Consider the following 23,225-nt stretch of genomic DNA (forward strand, 5'->3'; position numbering starts at 1 on the left):
CAAATCTATGCCGCGCAAAAAATTAAATCCCACTCTAAACAAAATAAACAAATCGTTTGTTTTGTATGATTTTGCAATGCAACTGTGAGTAACAGGTGACGAAAGGCGGCCACAACAGATAAAACAATATTTGTCAACACTTAAATTATTGTAACGTCTGTGGAGACATTTAAAGGAGGACAGGAATTCCATCGGTCCCTTTATTTAGCGAAATTGTTTGTCGGCCATAACCACACCAAAACAATGTGTAAAATACTTTTATCTAGCAAAACTGGTCATTGTCTATCGTACACACCAAGCCAAAAGCAACTCTTTGTCATCTGTTATATCAACAGCAGCCGCTTGCTCTCTCTCTCACCTGCACCAACACATACACTATGGCAATTAGCCACTGTTAAAGTTAAAGTTAAAGTACCAATGATTGTCACACACACACTAGGTGTGGCGAAATTGGTGCGTTTATGGCCACACAAAAAGTTGGACAACTCCAACACTACACGTCAAGTGTAAATTTCAGGTGGTTTTACTATTACTCCTCAATCAGTGTGCTTATTCTACTGTCATTTGTTAAGAATGTTATTTTTTGGATATTAATCATGAAATGATGTTACAGGACGACATAATTGCTAATAAAAATATTTATTTTACGGACAGAAAGTTAATAAACACTTCATCTCATGCAACATGTGAATGTTTTAAGGGGAACTAAATGTGATCTCTGAAAGGGGTACACAATCTTTCCAAAGCAGGACCCCCACCCAGGCATAAAATACTATAGTGCATAGCTGGTTAAAAAAAAAACAATGTCTAAGTGGGCCAAATCACATATATTAGAAAATAATCTCTTGAAATTGACGAGTCACTTGATTATAATAATAAGACATTTAAATTGTTATGTCAGGTTTGAGACAAATGTGCTGCTGGTATGACCACAGTGTGCACGTCTGTATTCCACTGAATGCTCAGGGTGTTTGTGCGTTTGCTCACACACATGAAAAATTAGACTACAATAGGGCCCCACAGCACACTGAATTCCAGTTATTTTGAAATACCACAACACTGGATATTGTTCAGATAAGTTAAATTTAAGAACTTGCACACAAAGCAACACTGGAGGTGACTATGACGTGAGCATTTTCCGCGGATGCGTATTAGGTTGCGTTGCGCCGGCTGACGGAGGGGGTGAGGGGGTCTTAAACGACCATTGTGTGTGTGTGTGTGTGGACAAGGATATGGTTAGGTGGGATTTACCCTGGATAACCTTAGTGTAACTGGCTTAGTGTAAACGGGGCCTTAGACTTAAGACATCCTTTATTGTCATTCAAATTTGAACTTTACAGTTCAGATAAGAACGAAATTTCGTTGCATTAGCTCGTGGTAGTGCAGGATAAAAGAGCAATAAGGTGCAGAGTGTTTGCATTTACAAAAGAAGGTGCAGATGTAAATAGATTACTGTACAGATAAATATATTGCACTTTTGCATATGCATCCACGTTTATGGATGTATGTTATATTGTCTTTATAGTCCAGAGAGTTAATCCGTTTTTGGGGGGAATTGAGGGGATTATTATGATGCGTTCAAGAGCTGTTGTTGAGTTAGCATCCTAGCCCTGTATTAAATAATGATTCGCTTTTTTATCAAACAAGCTTGAGATAGAACATGGATACAACAGCGATTTATTTTATTTTTCAGAGTAAAAAAAATACATATATTTGGTTGTAAAGTAGTTTAATTGCACATATTGTACACATTAGAGTGATTGAGTAACTCAATAAGTTAAAGTGCTGAAAGTTGGCGCTGTACATCTGTATTACCAGCGAGAATTGAAACCATGTGACCAACCGTAACGGACCGTATCATCAGCAGTCCAAATTCTCTTCGTGAAAACCGACCCCCTGTGGGGAAGATTTACTGCCTTTTTTAAAAGCAGATACAGAAACTATTGCAACCCCTTAGTCTTGTTTGTGTATTCTTGTGAAAATAAATAGTTGGACTTACTTTGGAAGCATGGACACTAAAACCAGCTTGGGACATTTCCATGTCAAAGGAGGAGGTGAAATTCCCAGTCGTGGCTGCAAAAGGAAAAGTTAAAGCGTAAAAAAGGCATAAATGACCCCAATCCGTCCTATCTTCGTCATCATTTTGTCATATATTTTAGCACACCAGTGGATGAAAGCACCATTTCAAGAAAGTAGCTGCTCCTCTACCTCTTGGCGGATTTAGTGAATTACAACTAAAAAAAAACCTTGTTAAATATTAAGGTATTATTAAATGTACATTAATTTCTAATTCCTAGCAAGTATGTATATGTGTTTGATTACCTTCCAGGGCAAAAATCTTGCTTCCCAGCGCATCCACGATTGTTAACAGCGCCACCTCGTCTGACACGTTGAAGAAATGATCTCGTAAAGGCTGACTGGAAATGGAGGCGATCTCATTTATAAACTTCTGCATTTCTTCAGCAGTCTTGTTCTGTCGGTTATAGTCTCCCAAAACCTGAAAAGACAAACCAGCATGAACTTTGAGATTTCAGCAAAAGTTTAACAATTAAGTTGGCAGAAAATAGCTAGTCAGGCTCCGTTAGGGGTAAAAAAAAAAAAGATAACTAACTTATAACCTATTTTTAGGCTTAATCTAAGCAAAACTAAACGTTTTGGTTGACTTTCATTGCATTTTAAAAGTTTCAAAGACTTTGAAGTCATTAAGTCTTCAAAGCTAGGCTACGCAAACTAACTGCTATCATTTACAAAAAGGAATAAAATAAATTAGGGCTGCGCGATAATGGCCAAAAGAATATTCACAATTATTTCTAGTTTAATCATTTCATTGGGTAAAATGGAAAAAGAAAAGTGGGCTAAGCTATGGTAGGCTTGATTGGAGTAACTAATGGCATCCACAAAAAGCAATAAAATAAATTAGGGCTGCACATTCATGGCCAAAATGTAATCACAAATATTTTTGATCAATATTATATCATTAATAATCACTATTGTTCCAGATTTTAAGTAAAACTGTGTTCCCCACAGGTCGGCAAAATTAGGCTTGGCTAAGCTAGGCTAAGCTTACTCGCTGCTAACTTCACTTTAGCAGTGTAATTATGAAAATTCTCGAAAACAATGTAAATCATCTTACGGGAAAATAATATTTTGATTCCCTGTTTTACCCTTTACTCCCTTTTATGGTAGGTTTGTTATAACAGTGAGAGTCAGCCTATCTACAAAAAAGAATTATGGCCAAAATAATAATCACAATTTTTAAAATCAGTATTGAAATCACAATTATAAATCACAACTATTCATTATGTAAGACAAAACATAGCGTTTCCCACAAGTCGGCTCAGCTAGGCCAGGCTAACTAGCTGCTAGCTTGAACTTCCGCGGTATGATTGTGAAAATTCTACAAAACAATGTAAATTACCTCTTGGGGAAATAATAATTTGATCAAATGCTGTTGTTATTATTTTTGTGTTATTGTGTCTAAGTACTGTATTTGTATGTCTTCTCAGTTGCTTTGTAATTGTATTTGCATTCTAAATATTGTAAAGATGGGATCGGATTGGCGTTGGGGTTGCTCTCTTTTCTTTAATTAGACCAGAGATTCTCATTTATTTTCTGTTGTGCGCCCCACCCCAACACGAAGAAAACATTTTGCGCCCCCCCAACCTCTCCGCCGCAACTATAGATAGTATTATTTGTCTATAAAATTGTTATAAGTACATCTCTGCATAACATTGTATCCTCATTAGCGATAAAGAAACAAAAGAAAGAACTATAGATCAACTTACAACAAACAATAACAGAAAAGATGCAAAGTGCATTAATTTGCCTGAAAATGAATTTGTTTTTATTCTTATTTATATTATAAACATTTTTGACAGACTTGAACCATTTGATACTGAAAAATAAAACAAATCAACTAAATACATAATAACAAATTCAAAAAAAAACTTAAACGGACAAAATTAAAGTTATAAAAACATTTTTTTAATGAATTTTTATTTCAAAATGAGAAAGTAAGGAGCACGTTTTGCTTTTTGAAGCGGTTTTGAAGCATGATACTGCTGAAGCATGTTCACCATGGTCACACGCGTCCCTCCCGCCCCCTTGCATCGCACCACGCACCCCCAGGGGAACCAGCCCTAGTGTGTGAATGTGAGTGTGAATGTTGTCTGTCTATCTGTGTTAGCCCTGCGATGAGGTGGCGACTTGTCCAGGGTGTACACCGCCTTCCGCCCGATTGTAGCTGTGATAGGCTCCAGCGCCCCCCGCGACCCGGAAGGGAATAAGCGGTAAAAAATGGATGGATGGATGGATGCATTAGACTGATTAACATTTTTGAGTGATTTTTGTAAATAGAATTAATGGGGAACATAAAAATAAAAGAAATATCCTAGAATGGCCAAGCCAGTTTCCACACATTAATTCTACAGAAAACCAGTGGAGTTTCCAAGTGATAGCCTCAAAATCAGCAAGTACCAGGTCATAATACTTATATCCCTTATTCAAATACCGTATTTTTCGGACTATAAGTGGCAGTTTTTCTCACAGTTTGACCGGGGGTGCGACTTATACTCAGGAGCGACTTATGTGTGAAATGATTAACACATTAGCGTAAAATATCAAATAATATTATTTAGCTCATTCACGTAAGAGACTAGACGTATAAGATTTCATCGCATTTAGCGATTAGGAGTGACAGATTGTTTGGTAAACGTATAGCATGTTCTATATGTTATAGTTATTTGAATGACTCTTACCATAATATGTTACGTTAACATACCAGTTGGTTATTTATGCCTCATATAACGTACACTTATTCAGCCTGTTGTTCACTATTTTTTATTTATTTTAAATTGCCTTTCAAATGTCTATTCTTGGTGTTGGGTTTTATCAAATAAATTTCCCCCAAAAATGCGACTTATACTCCAGGGCGACTTATATATGTTTTTTTTCCTTCTTTATTATGCATTTTCGGCCGGTGCGACTTATGCTCCGGAACGACTTATACTCCTAAAAATATGGTACATACTAATTATTAATATTAATAATAACTTGTATTCAATGTTCCTTTTCTGGATTTATTTGTTTTGCTATTCTGGGTAAATTTTTTAAAGTAATACAGAAATGATGTACTGTTATTGCTATTGATATTGTTATATTTCCTTTTTTTTTCTTTTTTCAACAGGCTGGATGGATGCATGGATTTGTATTTCTTGTCAATTGCTTTGTAAATTAGTATCCTAAGTATTGTAAATCAGGTTGGAGTTGGTGTTAAATTTTCTTTTTGTTATTTTAAATTCTTCTTCGTAGATTGATTAACATTTTGTGTGATTTTTGTACAAATCCCGTTTCCATATGAGTTGGGAAATTGTGTTAGATGTAAATATAAACGGAATACAATGATTTGCAAATCCTTTTCAAGCCATATTCAATTGAATGCACTACAAAGACAAGATATTTGATGTTCAAACTCATAAACTTTATTTTTTTTTTGCAAATAATAATTAACTTAGAATTTCATGGCTGCAACACGTGCCAAAGTAGTTGGAAAAGGGCATGTTCACCACTGTGTTATATGGGCTTTCCTTTTAACAACACTCAGTAAACGTTTGGGAACTGAGGAGACACATTTTTTAAGCTTCTCAGGTGGAATTCTTTCCCATTCTTGCGTGATGTACAGCTTAAGTTGTTCAACAGTCCGGGGGTCTCCGTTGTGGTATTTTAGGCTTCATAATGCGCCACACATTTTCAATGGGAGACAGGTCTGGACTACAGGCAGGCCAGTCTAGTACCCGCACTCTTTTACTATGAAGCCACGTTGATGTAACACATGGCTTGGCATTGTCTTGCTGAAATAAGCAGGGGCGTCCATGGTAACGTTGCTTGGATGGCAACATATGTTGCTCCAAAACCTGTATGTACCTTTCAGCATTAATGGCGCCTTCACAGATGTGTAAGTTACCCATGCCTTGGCCACTAATACACCCCCATACCATCACAGATGCTGGCTTTTCAACTTTGCGCCTATAACAATCCGGATGGTTCTTTTCCTCTTTGGTCCGGAAGACACGACGTCCACAGTTTCCAAAAACAATTTGAAATGTGGACTCGTCAGATCACAGAACACTTTTACACTTTGTATAAGTCCATCTTAGATGGGCTCAGGCCCAGCGAAGCCGACGGCGTTACTGGGTGTTGCTGATAAACGGTTTCCGCCTTGCATAGAAGTGTTCTAACTTGCACTTACAGATGTAGCGATCAACTGTAGTTACTGACAGTGGGTTTGTGAAGTGTTCCTGAGCCCATGTGGTGATAACCTTTACACACTGATGTCGCTTGTTGATGCAGTACAGTACAGCCTGAGGGATCGAAGGTCACGGGCTTAGCTGCGTACGTGCAATGATTTCTCCAGATTCTCTGAACCCTTTGATGATATTACGGACCGTAGATGGTGAAATCCCTAAATTCCTTGCAATAGCTGCTTGAGAAAGGTTTTTCTTAAACTGTTCAACAATTTGCTCACGCATTTGTTGACAAAGTGGTGACCCTCGCCCCATCCTTGTTTGTGAATGACTGAGCATTTCATGGAATCTACTTTTATACCCAATCATGGCACCCACCTATTCCCAATTTGCCTGTTCACCTGTGGGATGTTCCAAATAAGTGTTTGATGAGCATTCCTCAACTTTATCAGTATTTGTTGCCACCTTTCCCAACTTCTTTGTCACGTGTTGTTGACATCAAATTCTAAAGTTAATGATTATTTGCAAAAAAAAAAAAGGTTTATCAGTTTGAACATCAAATATCTTGTCTTTGTAGTGCATTCAATTGAATATGGGTTGAAAATGATTTGCAAATCATTGTATTTCATTTATATTTACATCAAACACAATTTCCCAACTCATATGGAAACGGGGTTTGTAAATATAAAATGAATAGGGAAAGTCTCCAGCCAGTCTCAATACCTTAATTTCACAGAAAACCAGTGGCATTGACGAGGGACAGCCTCAAAATGTACAAGGATTTCTCCACCTAGTCATGTTTCCTTGAGGATAAAATACGTACGTACCTCATTCAAATACAAAATAATAAATAACTTGTATTCAAAGCTCCTTTTTTGGATTTTGTGCTGCTATTCCGACTCTCTTAAAAATGATGGATTGTTCATACTTTATAAAAGGACATGACACAAACAATAAATAGCACAAGCATGAGTTACTGTCTAACTTAGCTGTTAAGGTAAGGATAATACAATAAATAACATTACTTCAACGTACAGCGATGCCAAACCTCTCGATGCCATCCTCCTCGCAGTCGCCAATGACCGAGTTGAGGTTATGGAAGTCATGTGACTCGCCGTCCGTCACGATCACCATCACTTTCTTCACACCGGGCCGTGCTCCTCGCTCCGGCATGAAGGCTTCCGTCCTAAGCGAGGGGAAGTGCATGCATGCTTTCACACAAGTTGCTATGATTTCAACGAGCGCGGGTGTGTTTGTTTTCTTTAAAGACGTTAATTGCCAAGTTCAATTTGAATTACGGGCTTCTGACTCATGCACGACCGCAATGATCTAACAGAAAGTTTTTACTGCACATTCAAACTCGGGGGCGCGGCGAATGTGGAGTACCTGGCAGTGTCAATGCCCAAGAAAGTCATTGTTTTGAAGCCGGTCTGCTGAGGGAGCTCCTTGACGAAGTCCAGCAGAGCGGGGGTGTTGTCGAACTGGCTCAGATTGACACGGTGGGTGACGGTCTCTCCGTAGGACACGATGCCCACCTGGAAAGCACAAGGTTGTTCTTGTAAACGTGAACTACTTTTTCCCCTTTCTTCTTCTGCCGAGGATGTGGTCGACTCGGGTGGGGCTTTTTTTAAAAGACTGAAGCGGCCATGGAAGATGTGACTTATTTTCCAGAGTTTCCCCTTTGGAAAAGTCCACATGCTACTGGGCAGATCGATGCAGCCATAAAAAAGACTGGTAAATATGGAAATATATACAAGCTGTAGTACAAACTAGTTGCAAGTGCTAATATTATGAGAGAAATTCACTTGCTGCTTGTTCTATTGCACATGCGTCAAACTCAAGGCCCAAGGGGCCAAATTTGACCCGCCACATTGAAAGCCTGGAAATGATGTGTATCAATGAAGCACTTCATCTTTCTTACTAACCGTATTTGTTCTTTTAATTCTGACAGAAAAATTGCATGTACTGCCTAAAATTGCATGTCTTTTAAACTTGAGAATTATCTGACCGTGCAAAAAAACATTATATTAACACACGGGGGTCCAAAATGCGACCCGCAGCATAATGTTGGATAAAAATACAGTAAACATGTAAAAAAAGGAAAAAAAGAGCAACAAATTGTGATGTAATGTGAAAAAAGCTAAACATTTGATATTATCTTAGGCGTGTCCAAACTTCTTCGAGCAAGTGTCTGATACTGAAGCGTTGTGATTGTGATTTATTTTTATATTTTGTAAAAAAAATAATTAAAAAGACAAAAAAGAACATAATACATCCAGTATTTAAAGACAAAACAGCGTATTATTATTAGTTATTAGTGTCAAAATTGGAACTTTTTCTCATTACATTATGTCTTTTTATGTCTTCTAGTCAGAGGCCTAATGGTTGTCCGCCCTGAGATCGGTAGGTTGTTAGTTCAAACACCGGCCGAGTCATACCAAAGACTATAAAAATAGGACCCATTACCTCCCTGCTTGGCACTCAGCATCAAGGGTTGGAATTGGGGGTTAAATCACCAAAAATGATTCCCGGGCGCGGCACCGCTGCTGCCCATTGCTCCCTTCACCTCCCAGGGGGTGTACAAGGGGATGGGTCAAATGCAGAGGACAAATTTCACCACACCTAGTGTGTGTGTGACAATCATTGGTACTTTAACTTTAACTTAACTTTAACTTTTTGATTTTTTTTCTTTATACATTTGAACTTTTGTTGTTTTTTTACCTGTGTAATAATTAATAGTAGTACATTTTGTCACCTATAACACAAAGCTGACACTAAGTTTGACTTTAAATCTGTTTTTAGCATTTAATTTTTTTTTCCAAAAAAAAAGTTGGAAAAAGTTGCGACACACCTGGGTTATTAACATGTATTCAAAGAAAATTTGGGTTGGAATAAAATATCTCTGCCTTGAATTATGATTTCAAAACCACGTAGGTTATCTACCAATTTCTACGTAAAAAAATGGAATAATCAAATCCAATTTTACATTATAGTTCATATATATGCATTGTCACAAGCAGCCCACTGAGAGCACCCATAACTGTAATGCGGTCCTCGATGAAAACAAGTTTGACACCCCTGTTCTATGGCATAATAACCCACAAGTGAAAAACAATAGTTGAAAAACATCTTAGTCTTTAGGGAAACTGACCTGTGAGAGGTTAGGTCCGATCTGAATGTTCTCAATGAAGCGGATGAGAAAGTCAATGATGCTGGTCCAGGGATAGATGCTGTTGGATCCGTCCAGGACGATCACAATGTCCAGCTCCTTTGCACAGTCTGGATTGAAAAAGTCAGAAATTTGACTTCAACATTTCTAAAGTGTCTACGAAAATGGAGCTAAATTATGCAGATGACCAATATGCATCAATGCATTGGCACCAGTATTGTGCCATGTCGCTGTTATGTGTGAGCAGCACCAACACAGAACGAGAGGGTTGAGTTTGAACCCTCACATATTTTTCTGATTTTGGAGCAGCGATGTGCGGTGAGATTGAAGGCAGGTAAGGAACTTTGGGGGTTTTGTTTAAAAATAACGAGTTAACTAAGACTTCTATGGAAATGCAAGAACCGAGACTCAGATTTCCCTCGCCCGGACGCGGGTCACCGGGGCCCCCCTCCGGAGCCAGGCCCGGAGTTGGGGCACGATGGCGAGCGCCTGGTGGCCGGGCCTGTCCCCATGGGGCCCGGCCGGGCACAGCCCGAAGAGGCAACGTGGGTCCCCCCTCCAATGGGCTCACCACCCATAGCAGGGGCCATAGAGGTCGGGTGCAATGTGAGCTGGGCGGTAGCCGTAGGCAGGGCACTTGGCGGTCCGATCCTCGGCTACAGAAGCTAGCTCTTGGGACGTGGAACGTCACCTCGCTGGGTGGGAAGGAGCCTGAGCTAGTGCGCGAGGTAGAGAAGTTCCGGTTGGATATAGTCGGACTCACCTCGACGGACAGCAAGGGCTCTGGAACCAGTTCTCTCGAGAGGGGCTGGACTCTCTTCCACTCTGGCGTTGCCAGCAGTGAGAGGCGACGGGCTGGGGTGGCAATTCTTGTTGCCCCCCGGCTCAGAGCCTGCATGTTGGAGTTCAACCCGGTGGACGAGAGGGTAGCTTCCCTCCGCCTTCGGGTGGGGGGACGGGTCCTGACTGTTGTTTGCGCTTACGCGCCAAACAGCAGCTCAGAGTACCCACCCTTTTTGGATTCACTCGAGGGAGTACTTGAAAGTGCTCCCCCGGGTGATTCCCTCGTTCTACTGGGGGACTTCAACGCTCATATTGGCGGCGACAGTGAAACCTGGAGAGGCGTGATTGGGAAGAATGGCCGCCCGGATCTGAACCCAAGTGGTGTTTTGTTATTGGACTTTTGTGCCCGTCACGGATTGTCCATAACGAACACCATGTTCAAGCATAAGGGTGTCCATATGTGCACTTGGCACCAGGACACCCTAGGCCGCAGTTCTATGATCGACTTTGTAGTTGTGTCATCGGATTTGCGGCCTCATGTTTTGGACACTCGGGTGAAGAGAGGGGCGGAGCTTTCTACCGATCACCACCTGGTGGTGAGTTGGCTGCGATGGTGGGGGAGGATGCCGGAGAGACCTGGCAGGCCCAAACGCATTGTGAGGGTTTGCTGGGAACGTCTGGCAGAGTCTCCTATCAGAGAGAGTTTCAATTCCCACCTCCGGAAGAACTTTGAACATGTCACGAGGGAGGTGCTGGACATTGAGTCCGAGTGGACCATGTTCCACGCCTCTATTGTCGAGGCGGCTGATTGGAGCTGTGGCCGCAAGGTAGTTGGTGCCTGTCGTGGCGGTAATCCTAGAACCCGTTGGTGGACACCGGCGGTGAGGGATGCCGTCAAGCTGAAGAAGGAGTCCTATCGGGTTCTTTTGGCTCATGGGACTCCTGAGGCAGCGGACAGGTACCGACAGGCCAAGCGGTGTGCGGCTTCAGCGGTCGCGGAGGCAAAAACTCGGACATGGGAGGAGTTCGGGGAAGCCATGGAAAACGACTTCCGGATGGCTTCGAAGCGATTCTGGACCACCATCCGCCGCCTCAGGAAGGGGAAGCAGTGCACTACCAACACCGTGTATGGTGCGGATGGTGTTCTGCTGACCTCGACTGCGGAAGTTGTGGATCGGTGGAGGGAATACTTCGAAGACCTCCTCAATCCCACCAACACGTTTTCCTATGAGGAAGCAGTGCCTGGGGAATCTGTGGTGGGCTCTCCTATTTCTGGGGCTGAGGTTGCTGAGGTAGTTAAAAAGCTCCTCGGTGGCAAGGCCCCGGGGGTGGATGAGATCCGCCCAGAGTTCCTTAAGGCTCTGGATGCTGTAGGGCTGTCTTGGTTGACAAGACTCTGCAGCATCGCGTGGACATCGGGGGCAGTACCTCTGGATTGGCAGACCGGGGTGGTGGTTCCTCTCTTTAAAAAGGGGAACCGGAGGGTGTGTTCTAACTATCGTGGGATCACACTCCTCAGCCTTCCCGGTAAGGTCTATTCAGGTGTACTGGAGAGGAGGCTACGCCGGATAGTCGAACCTCGGATTCAGGAGGAACAGTGTGGTTTTCGTCCTGGTCGTGGAACTGTGGACCAGCTCTATACTCTCGGCAGGGTCCTTGAGGGTGCATGGGAGTTTGCCCAACCAGTCTACATGTGCTTTGTGGACTTGGAGAAGGCATTCGACCGTGTCCCTCGGGAAGTCCTGTGGGGAGTGCTCAGAGAGTATGGGGTTTCGGACTGTCTGATTGTGGCGGTCCGCTCCCTGTATGATCAGTGTCAGAGCTTGGTTCGCATTGCCGGCAGTAAGTCGGACACGTTTCCGGTGAGGGTTGGACTCCGCCAAGGCTGCCCTTTGTCACCGATTCTGTTCATAACTTTTATGGACAGAATTTCTAGGCGCAGTCAAGGCGTTGAGGGGATCCGGTTTGGTGGCTGCAGGATTAGGTCTCTGCTTTTTGCAGATGATTTGGTCCTGATGGCTTCATCTGGCCAGGATCTTCAGCTCTCACTGGATCGGTTCGCAGCTGAGTGTGAAACGACTGGGATGAGAATCAGCACCTCCAAGTCCGAGTCCATGGTTCTCGCCCGGAAAAGGGTGGAGTGCCATCTCCGGGTTGGGGAGGAGATCTTGCCCCAAGTGGAGGAGTTCAAGTTCCTCGGAGTCTTGTTCACGAGTGAGGGAAGAGTGGATCGTGAGATCGACAGGCGGATCGGTGCGGCGTCTTCAGTAATGCGGACGCTGTATCGATCCGTTGTGGCGAAGAAGGAGCTGAGCCGGAAGGCAAAGCTCTCAATTTACCGGTCGATCTACGTTCCCATCCTCACCTATGGTCATGAGCTTTGGGTTATGACCGAAAGAACAAGATCACGGGTACAAGCGGCCGAAATGAGTTTCCTCCGCCGGGTGGCGGGGCTCTCCCTTAGAGATAGGGTGAGAAGCTCTGTCATCCGGGGGGAGCTCAAAGTAAAGCCGCTGCTCCTCCACATCGAGAGGAGCCAGATGAGGTGGTTCGGGCATCTGGTCAGGATGCCACCCGAGCGCCTCCCTAAGGAGGTGTTTAGGGCATGTCCGACCGGTAGGAGGCCACGAGGAAGACCCAGGACACGTTGGGAAGACTATGTCTCCCGGCTGGCCTGGGAACGCCTCGGGATCCCCCGGGAGGAGCTGGACGAAGTGGCTGGGGAGAGGGAAGTCTGGGCTTCCCTGCTTAGTCTGCTGCCCCCGCGACCCGACCTCGGATAAGCGGAGGAAGATGGATGGATGGATGGAGTTAACTAATAATCACAAAAGATGATCGCATTAATCATGTATATACACAGATTAATCACACAATTTATTTTGACTGTACATGTTCATTTACCTTAACTGCAGATGATTTCCTAAAAGGAGGTTGGTCAGTGATGAGGTTAATGCATAAGTCAGTGCAAAGATGATACGATGTTGTTTCAAAATATACTCTGACTGGACTTCAGATAAAACTGTTACCATGTTTTGATCATATTAATGGCTTGCATTCAATCCATCAATCCATCGTCTTTCGCTTATCCGAAGTCGGGTCGCTGGGGTAGCAGCCTAAGCAGAGAAGCCCAGATTTCCCTTTCCCCAGCTACTTTGTCCAACTCTTCCTGGGGGATCTCGAGGTGTTCCCAGGCTAGCTGGGAGACATAGTCTCTCCACCGCGTCCTGGGTCTTCCCCGTGGTCTCCTACCGGTCATACGTGCCCTAAACACCTCTCCAGGAAGGCATTCAGGGGGAATTCTGACCAGATGCCCGAACCACCTCATCTGGCTCCTCTCAATGTGGAGGAGCAGTGGCTTTACTTTGAGCTCGTCCCGAATGACAGAGCTTCTCACCCTATCTCTAAGGGAGAGCCCCGCCACCCGACGGAGGAAACTAATTTCGGCCGCTTGTACCCGTGATGTTGTCCTTTCAGTCATAACCCAAAGCTCATGAAGATAGGGAGGTAGATCGACCGGTAAATCGAGAGTTTTTCCTTTTGGCTTAGCTCCTTCTTCACCAGGACGGACCGATAGAGGGTCTGCATCACTGCAGACACTGCACCAATCCGCCTGTCGATCTCGCAATCCACTCTTCCCTCACTCATGAACAAGACTCTGAGGTACACGAACTCCTCCACCTGGGGCATGATCTCCTCCCTAACCCGGAGATGGCACGCCACCCTTTTCCGGGCAAGAACCATGGACTCGGACTTGGAAGTGCTGATTTTCATCCCAGTCACTTCACACTCAGCTGCGAACCGATCCAGTGAGGGCTGAAGATCCTTGGCAGATGAAACCAGCAGGACCAGATCATGCGCAAAACGCAGAGACCTAATCCTGCAGCCACCAAACCGGATCGTCTCAACCACCTGACTGTGCCTAGAAATTCTGTCCCAAAAAATGTAAACAGAATCGGTGACAAAAGGCAGCCCTAGCGGAGTCCAACCCTCACTGGAAACGGGTCTGACTTACTGCCAGGAATGCAGACCAAGCTCTGACACTGATCAGACATGGGCAGACCGCTACAATCAGGTGGTCCAATACCCCATACACTGGGGTATGTTCTCCCCACAGGACTTCCCAAGGGACATGGTCGAATGCCTTCTCCAAGTTCACAAAACACATTGTTGGGCAAACGTCCATGCACTCTCAAGGATCCTGCCGGGAGTATAGAGTTGGTCCACAGTTCCAAGACCAGGACGAAAACCAAACTGCTCCTCCTGAACCCAAGCTTCGACTATCCAACGTAGCCTCCTCTCGAGTACACTTGAATAGACCATACCGGCAAGGCTGAGTAGTGTGATCCCACGATAATTGGAACACACCGTCCGGTTCCCCTTTTTAAATAGAGGAACCACCATCCCGGTCTGCCAATCCAGAGGCACTGCTCCCAATGTCCACGCAATGCTGCGGAGTCTTATCACCCACGACAGCCCCACAACATCCAAAGCCTTAAAGAACTCTGGGTGGATCTGAACTACCTCGGCAACCTCAGCCCCAGAAATAGGAGAGCCCACCGCGAAATCCCCAGGCACTGCTTCATTATTGGAAAACGTGTAGGTGGGATTGAGGAGGTCTTTGAAGTATTCGTTCCACCAATCCACAACATCCTCAGTTAACGTCAGTAGCACACCGTCCTCACTATACACTGTGTTGACAGTGCCGTTTTCCCCTCCTGGGGTGGCGGATGGTGGTCCAGAATCACTTCGAAGTCGTCTGGAAGTTGTTCTCCATGGCTTCTCCCAACTCGTTCCATGTCCGAGTTTTTCCCTCTGCAACCGCCAAAGCCGCACACAGCTTGGCCTGTCGGTACCTGTCCACTGCCTCTGGACTTCCATGAGCCAACTTGACGGCATCCCTCACTATTGGTGTCCACCAGCAGGTTCTGAGATTACCGCCACGGCCGATTGGCTGCCTTGGCAATAGAGCAAGGAACATGGTCCACTCAGACTCAATATCCAGCGCCTCCCTCGTAATATGTTTAAAGTTCTCCTGGAGGTGGGCATTGAAACTCTCTCTGACGGGAGACACAAAAGACGTTCTTAGCAGACCTTCAATATACATTTGGGCTTGCCAGGTCTTTCCGGCATCCTCTCCCACCATCGGAGCTGACTCCGAAGGTGATGATCGGTTGAAAGCTCCGTTCATCTCTTCACCCGAGTGTCCAAAACACAAGACCGACTTAAACTGACTTCAGTTTATTAATGATTAATCAAAAGGTAATACTTGCTTGCATAATTTGAATTATGCAAACAAGTAATAACTTGTGATAAATCAATATTAAACTGAACTCAGCAGTGTGATTATCCATCTATCCATCCATCCATTTTCTACCGCTTGTCCCTTGCAGGGTTGCGTGGGGGCTGGAGCTTATCCCAGCTGCACTCGAGCGGAAGGCAGGGCACAACCTGGACAAGTCAGCACCTCATCGCAGGGCCAACACAGATAGACTGACAACATTCACACTAACAATCACACAATTTAGTGTTGCAATTAGCTTATCCCTAGAAGCCTGTCTTTGGAGATGGGAGGAAGCTGGAGTACCCAGAGAGAACATGCAAGCTTCATACAGAAAGACCCCGAGCCCGGGAATCGAACCCAGGACCTGTGAGACAAGAGCACGAACAACTGTTCCACCATGCTGCCTCACAAGTGTGATTCATCTGATTTAAAAAAATTATGATTTGACAGCCATGACATGTTCTCATTAATGTTAATAGAGGCTGCTAATTAAGAGGATTAGACAAAGAGAGAATAATTCACTTTCATAAAAAATGTTATCAAAAACTTCTTAGTCATTTAGGTTTGTAAAGTAAAACAAAAATTTGGGTTCTTACCTTTTATTTGTAAGTGAAGCACATGCATCTATCATCATCCAGGTAAAGCTCTTATACACAGTACTTTGATTTAAAAGTCTGTTTGGACTAAAAGTCTACTTTTTGGGCTTGTATGTATATAGTCCTTGATCTTGGTCGTCACATTCATTCATTCGGCAGAGCATTAAAATATAAGTAGTTTTTTTTGTTTTTTTTAAACAAAAGCAGTGAGTGTCTTCTGTGAAAAACCATGGTATGGTAGCAACAAGCGCCTGCTAGCTCATGTACGCCACCCCCAAATCATACTGATTCAGTGTGAGTGGTGATTGAGGGTAGCACAGCGCCTCTCAGTATGATTTTTCCGTATTTATTGTCCGATTAGCCAGAATAATTATGTCACACGTACATAAATACATTACACAGGCTGTAGATTCTAAAACAGAGGTGTCAAAGTCGTTTTCACTGAGGGCCACATCGCAGTTATGTTTGGCCCCAGAGGGCCACTTCTAACAGTGAATACTATTATTACACAATTTTTTAATGCATTTTATTAGTAGATTTTTATTAAACTCAAATGTAAAAAAAAAAAAGATAAGTTGCAATAATTTCACCTCAAAATGTAGTGTATTTTACTGTAAATGGAAAAATAGTACTGCTGTTTTTATGGTAAAAAAAAAAAAAGAAAAAAAAAAAAAAAAAAAAAAAAGGCAGCTAAGGTGCAAGAAATTCACTGTAAAAATTAATACTTTTTTTTTTATTGTAAGTTAAAAAAACTGCATTTTTATAGTAAAATTTCAGCACTTGGGTTGCCAGTTTTTTACCACAAATCAACAACTGTAGATTTTTCGGTGTATTACTGTAAATGCCAAAACGGCACCACAGTTTATGACAGTAAAAAAAAGTACTGTTTTTTTAATTTAGAGAAAAATGCTGTAAAAACCACAGTAAATTTCACAATTTTACCATGAAATCTATTGCTAATTTTAAATTGCACCATTTGATGGATAACTTGCTTTGAAACCATTATTATTACCGTATTTTTCGGAGTATAAGTGGCAGCTGCCAAAAATGCATAATAAAAAAGGAAAAAAACATATATAAGTCGCACTGGAGCCCGGCCAAACTATGAAAAAAACTGCGACTTATAGTCCGAAAAATACGGTAGTATGTATTTCTATTTAGAAAATGGTTTGAATGTTTAATATAATATTTGCATAATTATTTAAGTTAACATAATTTGTGATTACAGGAAGTACAAATATCGTTTTTCTCCCAAAAAAGAAATAAATAATACATTTAGTAAGAAAAGTTACAGTACTTTATTGATACATATTATTTCCAGGCTTTCGAGGGGCCAAATAAAATGAAGTGGTTGGCCACACTTGGCCTCCGGGCCTTGAGTTTGACACCTGTTCTAAAGTGAAGAAAGTCATAGTGTAAACTGGTGCTGACATGTTTGTGCACTAAAGCAGACAGGAAACACTCGCTTCCGCACTTAATGAGAACATTTTAGGCACTGCCTCATCTGGTTTCTATGACGTATGCATTTCGTACACTCAGGACATGGCGCACTGCACATAAATCGGTAAGTCGGCATACACAATAAGCAGACAGGAAACGTCTATTGTGGCAGCTTCATGCTAACTTTCTGCACTGACAATAATCAGGAAATCAGTGGAAATTTTTAAATTAAAAAAAATAATTGTAATCATGCAGAAAATACATGTATAACGCAGTTTTTACAAAATATATTAATATTTACTTTATCAATAATTGCAATGCTAGGACTTAACATTTGGGGACTTCCCATTATGTCGAAAGACATTATTGCTGCTGGAGAGATATTTTATACATCACACCACACACTGGCACGAGGGATGAAACGTAAGATCAATTGTTTAAAATTCAATCATTGTACTGAATCGACCTGAATGTAAGACAATTTTGGCAGTCTCAAAAATGCGGCTTGTTTTAAATTTGGGAAACATCCATACTGTATTTCTGATAGGATAATACATATAACAACAAACATGCAGATCCTGGTTTGGACCCAGACCCAGATGTCTTTTCTATCCGCACCCAAAAACATTTTCAAAGAAAAATGCCCTAAAAGGACAGGTTGTCTCATATCCGGGGTCTGGAAAGTTATACATGCAATCGGCTGTGCCCTATCCGAGTCAGAGCTTTTCTTCCAGTCACTCACACATACTATAGTGAGCTGCAGAGATGCAGCCACTACACAGAGAGAAATATAATATAATATTATATAGTTACCTACTGACAATTGTGTCTTTTTTTGTTTCTGATGTTGGCTACATTCCCACTGCGGGGTATGACGCCCAATTCAGATTTTGTGTTAAATCCAATCTTTTTATATAGTCGTCCACATGAACAAAACAAATATGTGACTTCTTTGTTTATTGTGAACGGAATGCATACGTAAATGACGACACACATTTAAAGAAGTAAATGTGGCTACAATTCTAGTAGGTCTTAGTTTTGCCGCATTTGTGGCAATTTCATGGATTTTGTTCAACCGGAGTCAACATTTCCATAACATAATTATTTGGCGTAGGAAGGAAGAGGGAACTAATTTTGACATTCGCAGTTTGTGGGACATTTTCTTTGGCATCTGACATCTGTGGGCGAGCAGTCGGGGCCAGGAGTAGTAGGACATTGATGTAATATCGTCTTTTAGCTTGTTTTTTCTCATTTGTTCACCATTTCTTTTGGCGATCGTCTATTTTGGCGAAACAATGATAACGCTCATTGCTTTTTTGATGATAAATGTGACCCGATTGATCAGACTGTAGTCGCAGCAGATAAATGATCAAATTTATATCCACATACGAAAGAGGTCTGGGTCGGATTTTAAAAATTCCGAATGTTTATATTCACATGAAAAAAATCAGATACATGTCACCAATGGGATAAAAAATGGGAATTGACATGCAGTGTGAACATCAAGAACGAGAAAGTTTGATCATATTACGCCTATACTGGCTCACCTGCACTGGCTTCCTGTGCACTTAAGGATGCGACTTTAAAATAAAATACTAAACGGTCTAGCTCCATCCAATCTTGATGATTGTATTGTCCCATATGTCCCGCTAATTAGGGATTCCCAGAGCCCAAAAAAAGTCTGCGGGCTATAGAGATGGTTAGAGATGCTATCTCAGTATAAGCATTGAAATCCCATCTTAAAGGCCTACTGAAACCCACTACTACCGACCACGCAGTCTGATAGTTTATACATCAATGATGAAATCTTAACATTGCAACACATGCCAATACGGCCGGGTTAGCTTACTAAAGTGCAATTTTAAATTTCGCGCGAAATATCCTGCTGAAAACGTCTCGGTATGATGAAGTCTGCGCGTGACGTCACGGATTGTAGAGGACATTTTGGGACATCATGGTGGCCAGCTATTAAATCGTCTGTTTTCATCGCAAAATTCCACAGTATTCTGGACATCTGTGTTGGTGAATCTTTTGCAATTTGTTCAATGAACAATGGAGACAGCAAAGAAGAAAGCTGTAGGTGGGAAGCGGTGTATTGCGGCAGGTGTTGTGCCGGATAATGCACCCCCGCCGTAGAATGCACCCTTCGACTGGTGTGCCGGATAACACAGCCGGTGTTTCATTGTTTACATTCCCGGAAGATGACAGTCAAGCTTTACTATTGGCCTGTGGAGAACTGGGACAACAGAGACTCTTACCAGGAGGACTTTGAGTTGGATGCGCAGACGCGGTACCGTGAGTACGCATGCAGCTGCGGCTTCCAAACATTTGATCGCTTGCCCATACGTGCGTGCTGCTATGTGCATGTCACGTACGTAACTTTGGGGACTTTGGGGAAATATATGTGCTGTATGAACTTTGGGGAGGTGAACGGTACTTTGGGCTGTGAGATTGAGTGTGTTGTGCAGGTGTTTGAGTTGTATTGGCGGGTTATATGGACGGGAGGGGGGAGGAGTTTGTTATGCGGGATTAATTTGTGGCATATTAAATATAAACCTGGTTGTGTTGTGGCTAATAGAGTATATATATGTCTTGTGTTTATTTACTGTTTTAGTCATTCCCAGCTGAATATCAGGTCCCACCCGCCTCTCACAGCATCTTCCCTATCTGAATGGCTCCCACTGCCCTCTAGTCCTTCACTCTCACTTTCCTCATCCACAAATCTTTCATCCTCGCTCAAAATAATGGGGAAATTGTCGCTTTCTCGGTCCGAATCGCTCTCGCTGCTGGTGGCCATGATTGTAAACAATGCGCGGATGTGAGGAGCTCCACAACCTGTGACGTCACGCTACTCGTCTGCTACTTCCGGTACAGGCAAGGCTTTTTTATCAGCGACCAAAAATTGCGAACTTTATCGTCGATGTTCTCTACTAAATCCTTTCAGCAAAAATATGGCAATATCGCGAAATGATCACGTATGACACATCGAATGGACCTGCTATCCCCGTTTAAATAAGAAAATCGCATTTCAGTAGGCTTTTAAACCCAAAGAAATACATTTAAGAAAGACATTGGGAAATAACATTATTAGTAAGTATTTTGTTAATGGCAGAAAGATCTAAAAGCCTACATTGGAGTCTTATATTGGTCTTTGAGGACTGTTCTGTGAACTTGGTCATTAAGTGAACCAGAAGGGTGGTGCATGCACGTTTACATATAAAAAGAACGCTCTAATCTTCCTCACTTTGGGGAATTGATGTCCGGGTGGTTACTGCTGATGCTAATCTTATATCCCAGACTTGTGAATGAGGGAAGCTTCGGGGCAGCGTACCTTGCACGCCTGGCGCCACCGAGTTGAGGACCTGGAAGGACGAGCTGACGTTGGCACAAACCCCCGAGATGTATTGTTGTTGACCACACATGTAGCCGTACTGGGGACCGCAGGCCTGCACAGACAAAACACACACATTCATAGATACACAAACATGACAACAAATACTGTCTGCTTTTTTACCAGGCGACACTGAAACGGAAGAGAGAAACCAAGAGGAAAGAACTGCTTGAAGTGGGCTGAATGTGGGTCCATAAAAACACCACATACAGACTTCAGAAGTTCACTGGATTTGGAATAACAGGAAAATTGAATCATTTAATAAGTCATTTGGCATCTATAAAACTAGTAGATGCATGATTTCCTTCAAAATGCATGATGATCACAATGTCCCTTACTTGCTTATAATACTGTATAACTACTATTAACGGTCCCATATTGTACTTCCTTTTAAACATGTCCCACAATAGCGCATTTTGCAGGTGTGTTGTCAAAAAAAATTATTTGGACTATGTTTACACTGCAGGGCAAAGTGGCCCAAATCTGATTTTTTTTTAATCAGATTTTTTTTTTCAGCTGACTCTTTGCACTGCAAGTAAAATGTGATTTTTATCAGACTCCAGTGTAGACGTGCATGTGGCCCCAAAGTGGCCTCGACGTCACTTACGTACGCCGTGCAATAAAGTGAAAAGAAATTGACTGGGAGGAAGTCGCTACTACTACAAAGTAAAATAAAAGTCGCCACATCTTAAAAATGTGTTTTTTTATGTGAAAATCAATTAAATTAATTGAATGTATGAAGGGATGTCATACACTGTTTTCCGAATTATTATGCAAAGTACATTTTACTCAAATTTTCATAAATAATTTATGCAAATGTCAGTCAGTATAATTTTCAAGTTGTACCGTTAGTTTAATTCATATTTCATTGAACACACCACGAAATTAAAACAGTATTTTTACAATAAATAACTCAAAGTCCACTGTTCCAAATTATTAAGCACAACAGTGTTTCAATACATTTTATAGGCTGCAAGAACTGAATTTGTAGCAGTATAAGACCATATAAATTACAATATTTTTGATTGAAATAATTTTGGACTAAACAGGCAGAGTTACATGTAGATTAACTACGTTCAAAGTATTGGACAGGACGTCGGAAATGTGTATATAAAGTGGTACTTTATGTAAGAATAAATGGGCATACAAAAACGGTCCCAATCGATCTTTGTAGCTTGTTATCATCTGTCGTTCATTCATCACCGTAAGCTAGCATTGCTCAATCTCAACAATAACAATGCTCCGGCTCCCGGTCTTTTTAACATCCGGTTTGCCGCAATGAATTGTGGAACATGCAGTTTTTTAGTTAACCCTTTGTTAGACTATGAAGTAGAAAACAACTCAATTCAGTGTCAGTGTTTCTCAAATAACAAATATTAAATACATGTATAAATTAAATCAATTCCTTTTTAACTCTTTTGAACTGTAAATAATAATATATGAATTTATCAGCAATTACAAACCCCGTTTCCATATGAGTTGGGAAATTGTGTTAGATGTAAATATAAACGGAATACAATTATTTGCAAATAATTTTCAACCCATATTCAGTTGAATATGCTACAAAGACAACATATTTGATGTTCAAACTGATAAACTTTTTTTTTTTTGCAAATAATCATTAACTTTAGAATTTGATGCCAGCAACACGTGACAAAGAAGTTGGGAAAGGTGGCAATAAATACTGATAAAGTTGAGGAATGCTCATCAAACACTTATTTGGAACATCCCACAGGTGAACAGGCAAATTGGGAACAGGTGGGTGCCATGATTGGGTATAAAAGTAGATTCCATGAAATGCTCAGTCATTCACAAACAAGGATGGGGCGAGGGTCACCACTTTGTCAACAAATGCGTGAGCAAATTGTTGAACAGTTCAAGAAAAACCTTTCTCAACCAGCTATTGCAAGGTAGTAAAAGAGTGCGGGTACTAGACTGGCCTGCCTGTAGTCCAGACCTGTCTCCCATTGAAAATGTGTGGCGCATTATGAAGCCTAAAATACCACAACGGAGACCGGCGGACTGTTGAACAACTTAAGCTGTACATCAAGCAAGAATGGGAAAGAATTCCACCTGAGAAGCTTGAAAAATGTGTCTCCTCAGTTCCCAAATGTTTACTGAGTATTGTTAAAAGGAAAGGCCATGTAACACAATGGTGAACATGCCCTTTCACAACTACTTTGGCATTGTTGCAGCCATGAAATTCTAAGTTAATTATTATTTGCAAAAAAAAAATAAAGTTTATGAGTTTGATTATCAAATATCTTGTCTTTGTAGTGCATTCAATTGAATATGAGTTCAAAAGGATTTGCAAATCATTGTA

General features: G+C 42.0%; 1 protein-coding gene across 1 annotated transcript in view; it reads right to left on the bottom strand.

Moving 5' to 3' along the window:
• itga1 (integrin, alpha 1) overlaps window positions 1–23,225 on the bottom strand; it is a 168,951-nt gene that overhangs the window by 56,624 nt on the left and 89,102 nt on the right. Inside the window, exons 5-10 of the mRNA XM_061927416.1 lie at window positions 20,843–20,957; window positions 9,394–9,521; window positions 7,629–7,777; window positions 7,278–7,428; window positions 2,323–2,497; window positions 2,000–2,073 (exon numbers count right to left, since the gene is read on the bottom strand). Coding sequence (XP_061783400.1) covers window positions 2,000–2,073; window positions 2,323–2,497; window positions 7,278–7,428; window positions 7,629–7,777; window positions 9,394–9,521; window positions 20,843–20,957 — 792 coding nt within the window. The remainder of the gene's footprint in view (window positions 1–1,999; window positions 2,074–2,322; window positions 2,498–7,277; window positions 7,429–7,628; window positions 7,778–9,393; window positions 9,522–20,842; window positions 20,958–23,225) is intronic.

Source organism: Nerophis lumbriciformis, linkage group LG32, assembly GCF_033978685.3.
Source record: "Nerophis lumbriciformis linkage group LG32, RoL_Nlum_v2.1, whole genome shotgun sequence".
Taxonomy (NCBI): Eukaryota; Metazoa; Chordata; class Actinopteri; order Syngnathiformes; family Syngnathidae; genus Nerophis; species Nerophis lumbriciformis.